The 13,737-nt window shown below is 31.2% G+C and overlaps 1 protein-coding gene across 2 annotated transcripts; it reads left to right on the forward strand.

Annotated features, from left to right (window-relative positions):
- The first annotated feature begins 5,879 nt into the window (after positions 1 to 5,879).
- Positions 5,880 to 13,571, forward strand: LOC112790002 (diacylglycerol kinase 1). Of its 2 annotated transcripts, none has more exons than XM_025832208.2 (13): positions 5,880 to 6,017; positions 6,806 to 7,013; positions 7,158 to 7,280; positions 7,383 to 7,511; positions 7,862 to 7,947; positions 8,259 to 8,382; positions 8,945 to 8,993; positions 9,201 to 9,283; positions 9,856 to 9,920; positions 10,407 to 10,481; positions 12,093 to 12,180; positions 12,309 to 12,425; positions 12,876 to 13,571. In XM_025832208.2, the coding sequence occupies exons 2-13, from the start codon at positions 6,819 to 6,821 to the stop codon at positions 13,215 to 13,217; spliced, it is 1,476 nt and encodes a 491-aa protein (XP_025687993.2). In that variant the 5' UTR covers positions 5,880 to 6,017; positions 6,806 to 6,818; the 3' UTR covers positions 13,218 to 13,571. The 2 variants fall into 2 exon arrangements, with proteins under 2 accessions (XP_025687993.2, XP_072088774.1); XM_072232673.1 differs by lacking the exon at positions 5,880 to 6,017 and adding an exon at positions 6,361 to 6,616.
- The last annotated feature ends 166 nt before the right edge of the window (positions 13,572 to 13,737 follow it).

Raw genomic sequence — 13,737 nt, forward strand, 5'->3', positions numbered from 1 at the left:
ATACATAAATCTTTTATCCAAATTAATTACTATAGTCAAGACCATTTTAATAATAAATATTAATAAAGTATATTAATATATTGATAATATGTTTTTTTATGTTAAATATTTTTTAAAAATTTACTAATAATTTAAACTGTATTTAATTAGAAAACTAAGTTTTAATTTAATTATTAACTAATTAATTAATATAATAAAATTAATTATCACTATTTTTTGAGTTTATTTATTTTTTATTTTTTATTTTTATATTAAATCAAATTTAACAATATAATTATTATTAAATGTTAAATTTAACAAAATATTTTTTGTAACATAAAACATAAAAAAATTATTTATATTTTATTTGGATAAATATAATATAATAAAAGACTATATATAGATATTAGTTTTTTTTTTAAACTCTGTGGGGCAAATGCCCTCTCCTCTTTCAAAGTAGGTCCGTCCCTGCGTGTAACTAAAAGTTGACGGAGATTAATGTGAGATAATTTTTTCGTTGTTACCACACATTAAGTCATTCACCAACATAATTTACACATTTTTCTTTCATATTAAAGTGACAAATTATCTTTTTAAAACTAAATAAATTGATTTTTGCACAATCGTTTCCCAACAGTCCTCATGTGGAGGGACCAATTACAATTCCCTTCTAATTTTGAATGGCCCTATTGTTAACACTTCTAAAGACAAAAGAGCCTCTCATGGCCAATTAATTGATACACTCAAAGCACTATCATAATTACCACCAGTAGTTATGAGCGGTCTTATTTTTACCCACGATTAGCACACCTTCCAACTCGATAAGCACTGGCGCCACACCTCTTACGATCGCAGGCCTCCAATGAGGACAAGGACCCACTACTCCTCTCTATAGCTCCTAACTTCAACAAAAGAGATACCATATTAATGATAAAAAATACAGGACAAAAAATTACTTTCATAATTTTAAAAAAGAATTTTGTTCTTTAACTAAGATAACTACTACTTGAAAAATTAGTACAGAATAAATCGTAGAATTTCAATATCCACAAAAAAAAAAATCATAAAACTACAAGTAGCACATAATTTAGAACTAGAAGCCACTCCGTATAAAGATAGTGGAATAGAAAGAAATGTAGACAAAAGAGACATTAAAAAGGTACATCAACAACTTAACTACACCAACACAATCCTAGATATTATGAAAAATCAATTAGAAAGAATTGAATATAAACATGAACAACTTAAACCCATAGAAAAACTTATATATAAGTTTCAAAGTCCTAATGTAATTAAACTTAGAACAAATGTAGAAGCAGACATTGACGAGTTAAAAGAAAAACTTAAGTCCATAAGTCTAGAAAAAACAGCTGTTAATACAATAGAAATTAACAAAATGACACATAAGAATCAGTATTATGCAAAACTAAGAAATTATTATCCAAGACCAATCCCAACTGACGTAAGCCTTGAAGAAAGAACACAGCTAGTACAAAATAGTTTTACCGGATCCAAATTAGTAGAATGGAATTTAGATGGGTTAAGTGAACAAGTCATTTTAGATCTAATGTGTAATATGACTATGGCAGCAATTGTTTATAAGACAAAACGAGTTACTGATAGAGAAGTAGCAGTCATGATCACACAAGGGTTCACGGGGCAATTAAAAGGATGGTGGGATAACTTTTTAACTATACCAGAAAGAGAATTAATCATAAGTAATATAAAACCAGAAGACCAATCACAAGACGCCACAGCAACCTTAATTTTTATAATTATAAAAAATTTTCTAGGAGACCCAAATATTTTTAAAGACAGAATAGGAACCTAACTAATGAACTTACGATGCCCTATAATGTTTGACTATCTATGGTATAAAGATATTTTTATTTCTAAAGTTATGAGGAGAGATGATGCAGCTGCTCCTTTTTGAAAAGAAAGATTCATAGCTGCCCTACCTAAACTCTTTTTAAAAAAGGTTTTACAAAAATTACAATCTTTATTCGGTACTTAAATACCATATGAAGGCCTAACTTTTGGCCAAATACATAATATAGTAGTACAAACCGGAGTAGAAATATGCACTGACACTAAATTAAAAGAGAAAATACGAAAAAAAAATATGAGCAATAAATGAGAATTAAAAAATTTTTGTTAACAATATGGCATTACAACTGAAAAAGCACCTAGCAATCAAAATAAAGTCATTAAGAAAAGAAATACAAAAGCTTTTGGGAATAGGTATAGGTATCAATCGAAAGAACCTTACACAACAGGAAATAAACCAAAAAAAAATTACAGAAAAAAATAAAAGTGGAATAATCAAAAGAAAAGTAACAAGAAACAAATAGTTTGTTGGAAGTATAAAAAATCAGGTCATTATGCCAATAACTACAAAATAGAAGAAAAAATAAATAAAATTAGTAATGAAGAAGTAAGAAAAACTTTAGCGGCTATATTAATCGACAATGAATCAGAAAGCGAAACAGAAAAAGAATATTCTTCTAATGATTCAAAAAATTTTATACAACAATTAAATATACCATCTTCTTCAGAATCTTCTGAAATAGAGAAAGATTCGTGTCTAGGACCAGAAATATGTAACTGTGATAGTTGTGTAAAATTTTTAAATGTAATTACGAGAACTCAAAAGTCAATCAATACCTTAACTAGAGAACAAACAAACACTTAAATTTCTATAATAGATAAATTAGGAGATTCTCCCTTAAAAGATGAATTCTTATTTCAATTAAATGATCTGATTAGAAAAGAAGAAAAATCTGAAGAAGAAATAAGGTCAGTAGAAATTAAGAAAATATATAATAAATTTAGAACACTTAAAGAAAAAACTTCTTTAAAACATTTACAAGAAGAGATAAAAATATTAAAATTTAAAATTTCTAAATTGAAACAACAAAATATATCTCTTGATTATAGAGTACTAAAATTAGAAAGCGAAAACATACTAAGATTACAAAAAGAAAAAGAAAAATTAGAATCAATAGAAGAAGAAGAAGAAATTATAAATCCAATTAATTATATTAATGAATTATCGTTATTAGTTAACCAAAAATGGTATACCCCTATAATCATAATAATTGGAATAAAGAAATTTGAGTTTATAGCTATGGTAAACTCAGGGCATATGTAAATTCTATTAAAAAAGGATTAATACCTACCAAGTACTATAAAAAAACAACTGAAACTATTGTCAAAGCAGAAAATGACAAAATGACTATAAACTATAAGATTTATAAAGCAAAAATTTGTAAGAAAAATGTATACTTTTCAACTATCTTTTTTCTAGCAAAAAGAATATCTCAACAAGTTATATTAGGAAACTCCTTCACTCTACTATTATACCTTTTTACGGTAGATGTAGATGGTGTAACCACCTATTGTATACCAAACCAACCTATTTTATTCAAATTTATACAAAAACTAAAAAGGAAGGAACTAAATTTACTATAACAAATGACTACTTCACAAATCAATATAATAGAAAGAAAAAAAAAGAAACAAATTAGTTTCATGAACCAAGAAATTATATATAAAAAAATAGAACAACAATTAGAAAGTCAAAAAAAATTCAGACGCTAATAAAAGAGATAGAAGATAGGATAAAAAACGGACTTGTGCAACCTAAACCCAAAAGCTTTTTATTATAGAAAATTACATGAAATATCTCTACCCTATGAAGATGACTTTAATGAAAAAGATATCTCCACTAAAGCCAAACCAATACAAATGAACAAAAAATTATTGACATATTATAAAAAAAATTCAGAAATACTTAGATAAAAGACTAATTAGGCCATCAAAATATCTTTGGAGTTGCATAAGATTCTATGTAATGAAAGCTTAGAAATCGAAAGAGGAGTTCCAAGGTTAGTAATTAATTATAAGCCTTTAAATAAAGCCTTAAAATGGATAAGATATCCCTTACCAAATAATAATGACTTAATTAAAAGACTAAGTAAGGTTACTATATTCTCTAAATTTGATTTAAAATTCGGATACTACCAAATCTCAATAAAAAAAGAATCGATATAAAACAGCTTTTATATTATTCTTTGGACATTATGAATGAAATATAATGCCCCAAGAATTAAAAAATGCACCAAGTGAATTTCAAGAAATTATGAATAATATTTTTTAAGCATGTATAGATTTTACCATAATCTACTTAGACGATGTTCTTGTATACTTTAAAGGAATAAACTAGCATATTCAGCACCTAAAAAAATTTATTAATATTATAAAAGAAAATGGTCTTGTCCTATCTGAAAAGAAAATGAACATATTTATAACAAAAGTAAGGTTTTTAGGATATGAAAATTTTTAAGGAACAATTATTCCGATTAAGAGATCTGTTGAATTTGCAGAAAAATTTTCAAATAAAATTATTGACAAAAAATAATTACAAAGATTTTTAGGATGTCTTAATTATGTAGCCGAATTTTTACCAGGAATAAGAATTTTATGTGAACCTTTGTATAAAAGGCTAAGAAAACATCCTCCTCTTTGGACAGAAGACATGTCTAAAATAGTTCAAAAAATTAAATATTTAATAAAAAAAATTTCTTGTTTGAGTATACCAGACCCTAAAGCAAGTCTAATAGTAGAAACAGATGCTTCAGAATTAGGGTATGGAGGAATACTTAAACAAGTCTTTCCAAACTGCTCAAAAGAACAAATAGTTAAATATCATTCGGCTGTATGGAATTCAGCCTAGAAAAATTATGCTACCATTAAAAAAGAAATATTAGCCATTGTTTGATGTGTTTCATGTTTTCAGGAAGACTTGTTCAATAAAACCTTTTTAATCATAACTGATTGCAAAGCAGCTCCTAATATATTAAAGAATGATGTTAAAAATTTAGTTTCTAAACAAATATTTGCTAGATAGCAAGCTATATTATCATGTTTTGATTTTTCTATTGAGCATATTAAAAGAGAATCAAATGCATTACCTGATTTTCTAATAAGAGAATTTTTGCAAAGTAAAAAAAGGAAGATTATGGTTAACCTCTTGACCAATTAGCAACTTCAACACAAGCTAAATAATTATTTATTAAACCCTTGACGATGTCACATGTTATTAAAAGTTAAAAATCATCATAATCAACTAAAAACTTATATAAAGTCTCTACACTTAACAGATATACATTATTATAGCTATTACAGTGATGTTAAACACCATATTTTTCAATAAATTTTCTTACCTCCGTTTTAAAATTTAAAAAGTGAGAATACAATCAATCTATATTCATAATATCTGATTTTTTTACTGAAATTTTCACATTATTAATTTTTATGAATTATGTTGTTGGACTGTAGAACATACAACTCAATATGTGTCAAATTGTTAAAATACTATGCAGAAATAATAAAATTAGAAGTATTACATAATATATTTGTACTTTATGATTAAATATAATTTTAAATTAATAAAAATAATAAATAACATTTTGAAATAATTAAATTTATTTAAATATTAATAAAAATATCACTATTTTAATATTTAAAAATAAAAAATTAAAGTTATCTATTATTTTTTTAAAACATCAAAAAGTAAAAATTTAACATTTTCTATATGCAAATTAAAAAATAATTAGAAAAACAAGTTAATATTCTTAACATTTTCTTGTTATATTATTATTTATCATAAACAATATTATTTATTTAATTTCTAATTTTCTACTCTATTTCGTCAGAAACTCCACCCAAAACCACCGGGATTGCTCTTCACAGTTTCGGTCTTTCTGATATGAAAACTCTGCTGACGTGGCATAATACTCCAGGTCATCGATTTAATCTATTCTCTTTTTTTCCCTCCATATTCAGTGGGAGCAAAAAGCTAAACAGTTTTTGGTTTAAATAAATTCTCTTTTCCCTGCTTGCTGATTGCATTGCTCTACCAGAAGAAGGAATCTACAGTTACTTCTGGGCTAATTCACTAGAACACTATATTTTAGCGTGGATCATTCGTCGGATATAGAATATCTCTCTCTACAGAAGCAAAAAATCAAGTTTGGGTAAAGTATCTTCTCTTTTTTCTAATTCATCTGATTCTCTTTTCGTTACAACTAAGTCTCACTTTCTGCGATACCTGTTTGAACTATCGCAGCAAAGACCTCTGTGGCTGATGCAAACTAAACAAATAAAAAGTAAACTGCAACTTATTTGTTTATTTATTTATCTTTCACTTTTTATTTTTGGCGGAATCATATCGATTAGAATAACTGCGATTACGTAATTTGCATGATGGTTTTGGTGTCGGTTGTAAGTTTTAACAAATAAAATGCTTGACATTTCGGTGTTCCTTTGTTGAATTTTCGCCAAGTTGGTTAAAAGAGCAAAGGGACAGAGTTAAGACGCGTGAGCCTTTTTTTTTTATTTTTTCTGTTGGTTAGGAGGTAGTGGTTCGATTCAGTAAAGGAACTTTCTTCTTTCTCTTTTTGGTCTTTAGCTTAAGACACGAAGCAATGCACCAATCCTCGTTGCTGAAAAAGATAAAAGAAAAATTGTCTGTTGTGTTTATCAACTTCAACTAAATTGAACTATCTAAGCGCAAATACGAAGACTTCAGTGTCCGAAAGTCTTTTTCTTCCGCTAAGTTATTTTCTTTTTCGAAGTATGCATCCATCCTCTCCTTATTAGAATTATTTAGAGTTGGACACTTTTAGACTTAAACGTTAAGTTTTTCATGAACTTATTTCTTTTTTAATTAATTTGAACAGTTGTACTTTTGGCCTAAAAGGTTGATAGGAAATATTGATTTCGATTATTGATACATGTTATCTTGTGTGATGAAATTACTCAGGTGTAAAACATTGATGGCTTACAAGAATAACATTGGAGGAATGAAGGATTTTGCCATTCCGGATTACATACTCGTCCCCGGAGCAAAGATTCGCAATGATTATTACATACCAGAATGCCCTTTGATAGTTTTCATAAACTCCAAAAGTGGTGGTCAGCTTGGTGGCGAGCTTCTTACTACCTATAATTCCCTCCTCAACAAAAATCAGGTAGGTACATTTATTTTGTGGTTGCCGCGGGTTGCAATGTATTTGAAATTGTTGACTTAAATTTGACATGCTGTTTGAGCTACAACTTTTCACATTATCTTTGGTTATATTGATATTGATTTAGGTGATTCTGTATTTTTCAAGGTTTTTGATTTGGGATCAAATGCTCCCGATATGGTGCTGCATCGGATTTATTCCAAGTTAGAAAAGTTAAAGCACAATGGAGATACTTTTGCTGCTGAAATTCAAAAAAGATTGAGAATAATTGTACGTTGATGAATGTACTTTCTATTTTTAGCATGCTCTAGTAATCTTTGTATCTAATAACATTCAATTACTCCTTATCTCTAACGTATTCATAGCAATCAGGTTGCAGGTGGAGATGGTACGGCGAGCTGGATTATGGGAGTTGTCGCCGATCTTAAGTTGCATCGGCCACCACCAGTTGCAACAGTGCCATTGGGAACCGGAAACAATATCCCCTTTTCATTTGGATGGGTAATTTCCTATTTTCTCAATCTGCTAAAATCTACTAATTTGGTGATAACTCGATGGATTTTTCTGATGGCCTTTGTTTTTAATTTTTCCTCATCTGTATATGAAATCATAGAGCATTTTGTTACCTTACTATGAAGACTTGGATCAATTTTCATTTTGTAAAAAGTTTTATGGTTGTCCAAGTTTTTTTCTTGGACACCAGATTCTTCATGGTTGCGGTCATATATATAATGCCTGACTTACAAGATTGATATATTAATCAACTCATATCTAAGAGTAATTTCCCACTTTTGACTTTACTCTGTGATGGAATTGGGACATAAGTTTAGTGTGATTTATTGTACGTTCAGGGAAGGAAAAATCCTGGTACTGACAAAGAAGCTGTTATGTCATTCCTGAATCAAGTAAAAGATGCAAAGGAACTGAAAATAGACAGGTATTTCCCCTACTTTGTTTGAGTTTCCAATTGTAGTGACACCTTTCACATAAATGCACAATTATTTGACTTCATTGTTAACAACTGTTCAACTTGACTTCAAGAGTCCAAAAAATGATATGGCTATCAAAGTCGCAATTTTCAGTAGTAAGAAATCAAAAAGAATAATGGGAGTCTGATCCGCCTGTACAATGACAGAATTTAATATAACTGGAATCTTATGTTAATTATTTTCCTATTGATATTTTTCTCCTTTGGTGTTTTTTTTTGTTTTTTTTAGTTTATTTCTAAGTGGTCAAAATGATTTTCAGCTGGCATGTTATAATGAGAATGAAGACTCCAAAAGAAGGTTCTTGCGAGCATATTGCGCCTGTTGAGCTGCCGCATGCTATGCATCCATGTCATCCTGTCTCTCCAACAGATAAACTAAACTTGGTCAGTCCTTTGTTCTTCACTTTTTTTTTTTTTTCATTGAAAATCATGTGCAGAGCATTAAACTTCTAAGTTCAAGAATTTATTGTCATTATACAATTGGAAATTCCATGAAGGAAATATAGAAAAATATAAGATTCTTGGGAGGCTGTCCATAGCAATAGAATAGTGCTATTATAAATGAGACAACTTGTTCTGTTTTTCAAAAGTGCTTCACTGTTGAAATATCTTCTCTCTTTCGAATATGACCTCTGTTTCTCCATTGAAGAACTCTTGTCCCTGATTTATACACTGCAAAATCGTTTTAAGGAAGACATTTTAGACGTTTTTCAGGAAGTAATAATAATTTTGGTGATTGGAATTTTTTTACCCCTCTCTGTTTATTGAAGCTCTTCTGTTTCTGTTTGGGTATGTTGGGTGTTAGGGTCTTGGAAGGCTTGAACTGTAAATCAGACTTCACTTTACTCTTTTGCATTTCTTGCTTGCTATTTCTTGTTATTCTCTTTTCCTAAACAAGTCCACCACCATCCCTTTGATGCTTATTTGTCACTCGTTATTTTCTCAGGAGGGTTATCACACTTACCGTGGGGGATTTTGGAATTATTTTAGCATTGGTAAGAAAATCAAACTTATCTTATAATTTTGTTTAAATGTGTTGGCCACAATTGCATTTCTGAAATTTCGATAAGTGTACATTGAAAGTAATTCTAAGTGGCCAAAGTTGCTTAGCCAATAGGGTATCCCTTGGGAAAAGATGAGATCTAGGGTATTAGGTTAGTGTAAGCAGCAAGTATCCCTTTGAATGTGTGTGTTCCATGCAGGAATGGATGCTCAAGTATCATATAAATTTCATTCTGAAAGGAAGTTGCATCCTGAAAGGTTTAAACACCAGTTATATAATCAGGTACCTAGTTACTCACATGTAACATAAGAATGTTCAAGTTAATCAAGCACAACATTTTGATTTCTATTTGTTTGATCTGACAACAACTTTCTTGCCATTTTTTGTTTCTTTCAAATTGGTTAAGCACATGTTACATGTTCCTTAAGTTTTAGTTCTTATTGTTTACTGTAACGTCTAGTTTAGATAAATTTCTAGAATTTATTCGTTGAAGACAGTATAATATGTCAATTGCTTGCTTTAGTTTACAAACCAGTACATCGTTAGATGAATTTCTTGTGGTTGGGATGCATCACCCTATTCTCTCACACTATTCTTACGTGACATTAATAAACAGCATATGTCATATTAAGTTTCTTTAGAGTGTTTAGTTCATATGTTTAATGCAACATCTATTTTGGATAAAATTACTGGAATTTATTCATTCAAGACATATTTCAATTAACAAGTGACTTGATAATATGTCAAGTTCTTACTTGTTCTTACTTTATTTTATAAACATCATATATGGTTTGATTCTTTTCATGCTATACGACTTATGTTTTACTCTATGTTACTTTTCATTTTGTAACCAGAGTTGCTATTTGAGGCTTGGTTGTACACAAGGATGGTTCTTCGCTCCTCTGAAATCTTCGGCGTGGTTGGTATTTAAATAATCACCAGTTATTATAACTTAGTTCATTAGAAAAAAATAAGTACAATTTATTTATCACAATAATATCCAACTATATACTAGTAGATTTTTCACTAAATTTGGTTAATACCTACGTGCAGTCCTCAACCATTGCAATTGAAATGCAGAGAGTATTTGATATTTGAAACTTTCGTTGATCTCATGCTTTATGCTAAATTTGTTGTTGTACCAGATTAACATATCTACACTAATATAGTCTAGCATAAAACATTGGTGATGATATGCTAAATTTTTAATATTAACTCAAATTTTGCCAAGTAGTTTGGATTCTTTGATAGTAAATTGTGACTGGCATAGCTTCCAGTTCCAGATATCATTGTGTTTTGGGGTGATAGTTTCTGTTGGACACTTCTTATTTTTGCAATTTTGTTCTATTTTAGTTTTATAATTTGCCTTATATCACTGTGGTCTAATTTGGAATCTTTAATTCAGGAAAATTGCTCAGCTGGCAACGGTTAAGATAATGAAAAAGCATGGTCAGTGGGAAGATCTAAATATACCACAAAGGTAACGGAGTTCTAAAATGTAGATTCATGGATTATTTCAAAAGTAATGTTTGTCAACAAATATCAATCAACCAAGGGAGGTCTTATGGAAGGTTTTAGAAAAGAGGAGAGTAATGATCGCATATATTCGGGCAATTAAAGACATGTATGATGGGGCCACAACTAGTGTGAAGACTCAAGGTGGTGTGACAGAGGAATTCCCTATTGGTATAGGATTACACCAGGGATCATCCTTAAGTCCATACCTTTTCACATTAGTCTTGGAAGTACTCACAGAGCACATCCAAGAGCCTGTGCCATGGTGCATGCTTTTTGCCGATGATATCGTCCTTATGGGAGAGTCAAGGGAAGACCTAAATAAGAAGTTGGAGTTATGGAGAGAAGCTCTAGAAGTGTATGGTCTGCGCATAAGCCGTAGCAAGACGGAATATATGGAATGTAAGTTCAGTCTGAGAAGGGAAAACTCCAATATAGAGGTGAAAATTGGAGAGAACACCCTACGAAAAGTTAAAAGTTTTAAGTATCTCGGGTGCATCATACAGGATAATGGAGAGATTGAACATGATGTAAATCATAGGATCCAAGCAGGTTGGTCAAAATGGCGGAGTGCATCTGGTTTTATATGCGACAAAAAAGTGCCTTTAAAACTTAAAGGTAAATTCTATCGCACCGCTATAAGACCGGCGATGCTGTATGGTACGGAGTGTTGGGCGGCTAAAGGGGAGCACGAACATAAGCTGAGTGTGGCAGAGATGAAGATGTTGAGATGGATGAGTGGTCATACGCGATTGGATAAAATAAGGAATGAAGATATAAGGGAGAGAGTTGGAGTAGCACCCATTGTGGAAAAGATGGTTGAATCGCGTCTCAAGTGGTTTGGACATGTGAGAAGAAGACCGATAGAACATCCAGTCAGGAGGGTGGATGAGATGGAAGATGGACAAAGGGCGAAAGGCAGAGGAAGACCTAAGAAGACCATCCATGAGGTGGTCAGACGAGATCTACATGTAAACGATCTCACTGTAGACATGATACATGACAAAGCACAATGGCGTCGTTTGATTCATGTAGCCGACCCCACTTAGTGGGACAAGGCTTTGTTGTTGTTGTTTGTTGTTGTTGTAAACCCTAAAACCTTCAAAAAATCAGAATTAAAAATATAATTTTACAACAAAAAAAAAAATAGCTAATATTGACTAATCAAAAATTAATTTTCTATACTTATTCTTTTTGAAATATGTTGCACTTGAACTGATTCAATAGATGTATTGTATGCGAATAATGGTAGGTAGTGGTAATACCGTAAAATCTTCTATGAGTGCCCTGTTCTGAATAATTTTGTTTAAATGTTTTCATTTCCCATCGAAGATCCGTTTCAGAATTTATACATGAAACTTCAGCATATCGCTAGAATAACTAGCCCTAAATCTGCAAATTTGCCTTATTCAGCATACTGCAACTGGTAGAATTTGGCGAATTATGTGTTTGGACTTTGGAAGGAAATAAATCTGTCGATTCTGTTTATTATATACATTATTATGCATATAAATATATTCCCTATTTTTAATTTTGAAAACCAATTTAATGTAAGAGCTTGACTTTCTATTTGCAGCACAAGGTCAATAGTTTGCCTCAACTTGCCCAGTTTTGCTGGTGGACTAAATCCTTGGGGGACACCAAACAGAAAGAAATCAATTAACGTAAGTCCCAAATGTTGTCCATCTCTGATGAATTCTGCATCCAATTTGTATCTTTCACTACAAATTTTCATCAAAGAACTGCGCAGAACTAGACACTGACTGGATCATTGTATTCTTTTATCTTGCAGAGGGACCTTACTAATCCTTATGTGGATGATGGCTTATTTGAGGTGGTTGGTTTTAGAGACGCATGGCATGGTCTTCTTTTGCTTGCACCAAAGGGGCATGGGACTCGTTTGGCACAGGTACGAGGCATTGGTTTCCGGAATAATTTTCATTGTTTTTCATCCTTTCCAAAAGCTTGAAACTCAAACCATAACTATTCTCCTACCATAGGGAAGTCGATCAGGAATTAAAAGGCTGCGTTTGGATAATGTTTCTAGGATAGAAATACACACGAGACAAAGACAGAGACAGACATAAATTCTTGTCTTTGTCTTTGAGATAGAAAAATTGCATCTCTAAATCTCTGTCACCCCAACCAAACGAATTATGTCTTTTGTATTCCTGTCTCACATACAGCATCCAGATGCAGCCTAAAAGGAAAAAAAAAAATGTTCCACTGTAAAGCTGTTTTGGTTCTCTAGTATTCTTTTAATTTCTCTGACATTTTTTGTGCTTGAAGAAATGGTAATGTATGGTTTCTTTAATTCTCACTCTTTCTTCCTTCCTTCCTTCCTTCTTTGATGACATAGACGAGTAGAATCCGTTTCGAGTTTCATAAGGGTGAAGCTGACTTCACATTCATGAGGATTGATGGAGAGCCATGGAAACAACCCATCCCTAAAGATGATGATGGCAGAGTAGTTGTTGAAATATCTCACCATGGACAAGTGACGATGCTTGCCACCTCATCATGCCAATGTAAAAGTATGCATGATCCCTCCTCCTCCTCCACACCTGCTACAAGCCAAGGAGAAGAAGAATTTAGCACCACCGATGACTCTTCATCAGAAAACTCCGAACAGCGACGCAAGTTTGGTGCAGCTGACACATTTAAATATACCGATGCCATTCAATCACTTAAGTTAGATTAGTCTTGCTATACTCACTGCAATTTAACATCTAAGCATGGTTTTCAACTTTTTTGGGGTCACCAATTATTTTTTGGTTTAAACTACCAATTTTAATTTTTCAAGTAGAAAATGAAGTAGAGGGAGGAGAGAAAAGGGTGGATGTACAGAAGTTGATTTAATTAGGATATAAATGGAATTTTTGCTAGTTATATAAGGGACCATAAGACTAGGAGTAAAATTTTATATTATAGGTTCTTTTATGATCTCATTGTCGATTTTTCATAAAATTGTATTTGCCAACTTTAATCTGAGTTATGGCTCACAACTTGAACCATTTTAGATTAAACAATATTCTTAAAATTGTATATGCCAACTCAGAACTCATGTTACTTTTTTTTTTTTTTTTTGGGTCATACAACACACTCACACACACACAACACACTCACACACTAACCTAGCAACTACACTAGAATTCGAATCTGGTGTGGCTTCATTTGAGACAAACATCTTTGCCACTACAACACATGCCTCAGCCACCCTC

The sequence above is a fragment of the Arachis hypogaea genome, chromosome 3 (assembly GCF_003086295.3).
Source record: "Arachis hypogaea cultivar Tifrunner chromosome 3, arahy.Tifrunner.gnm2.J5K5, whole genome shotgun sequence".
NCBI lineage: Eukaryota > Viridiplantae > Streptophyta > Magnoliopsida > Fabales > Fabaceae > Arachis > Arachis hypogaea.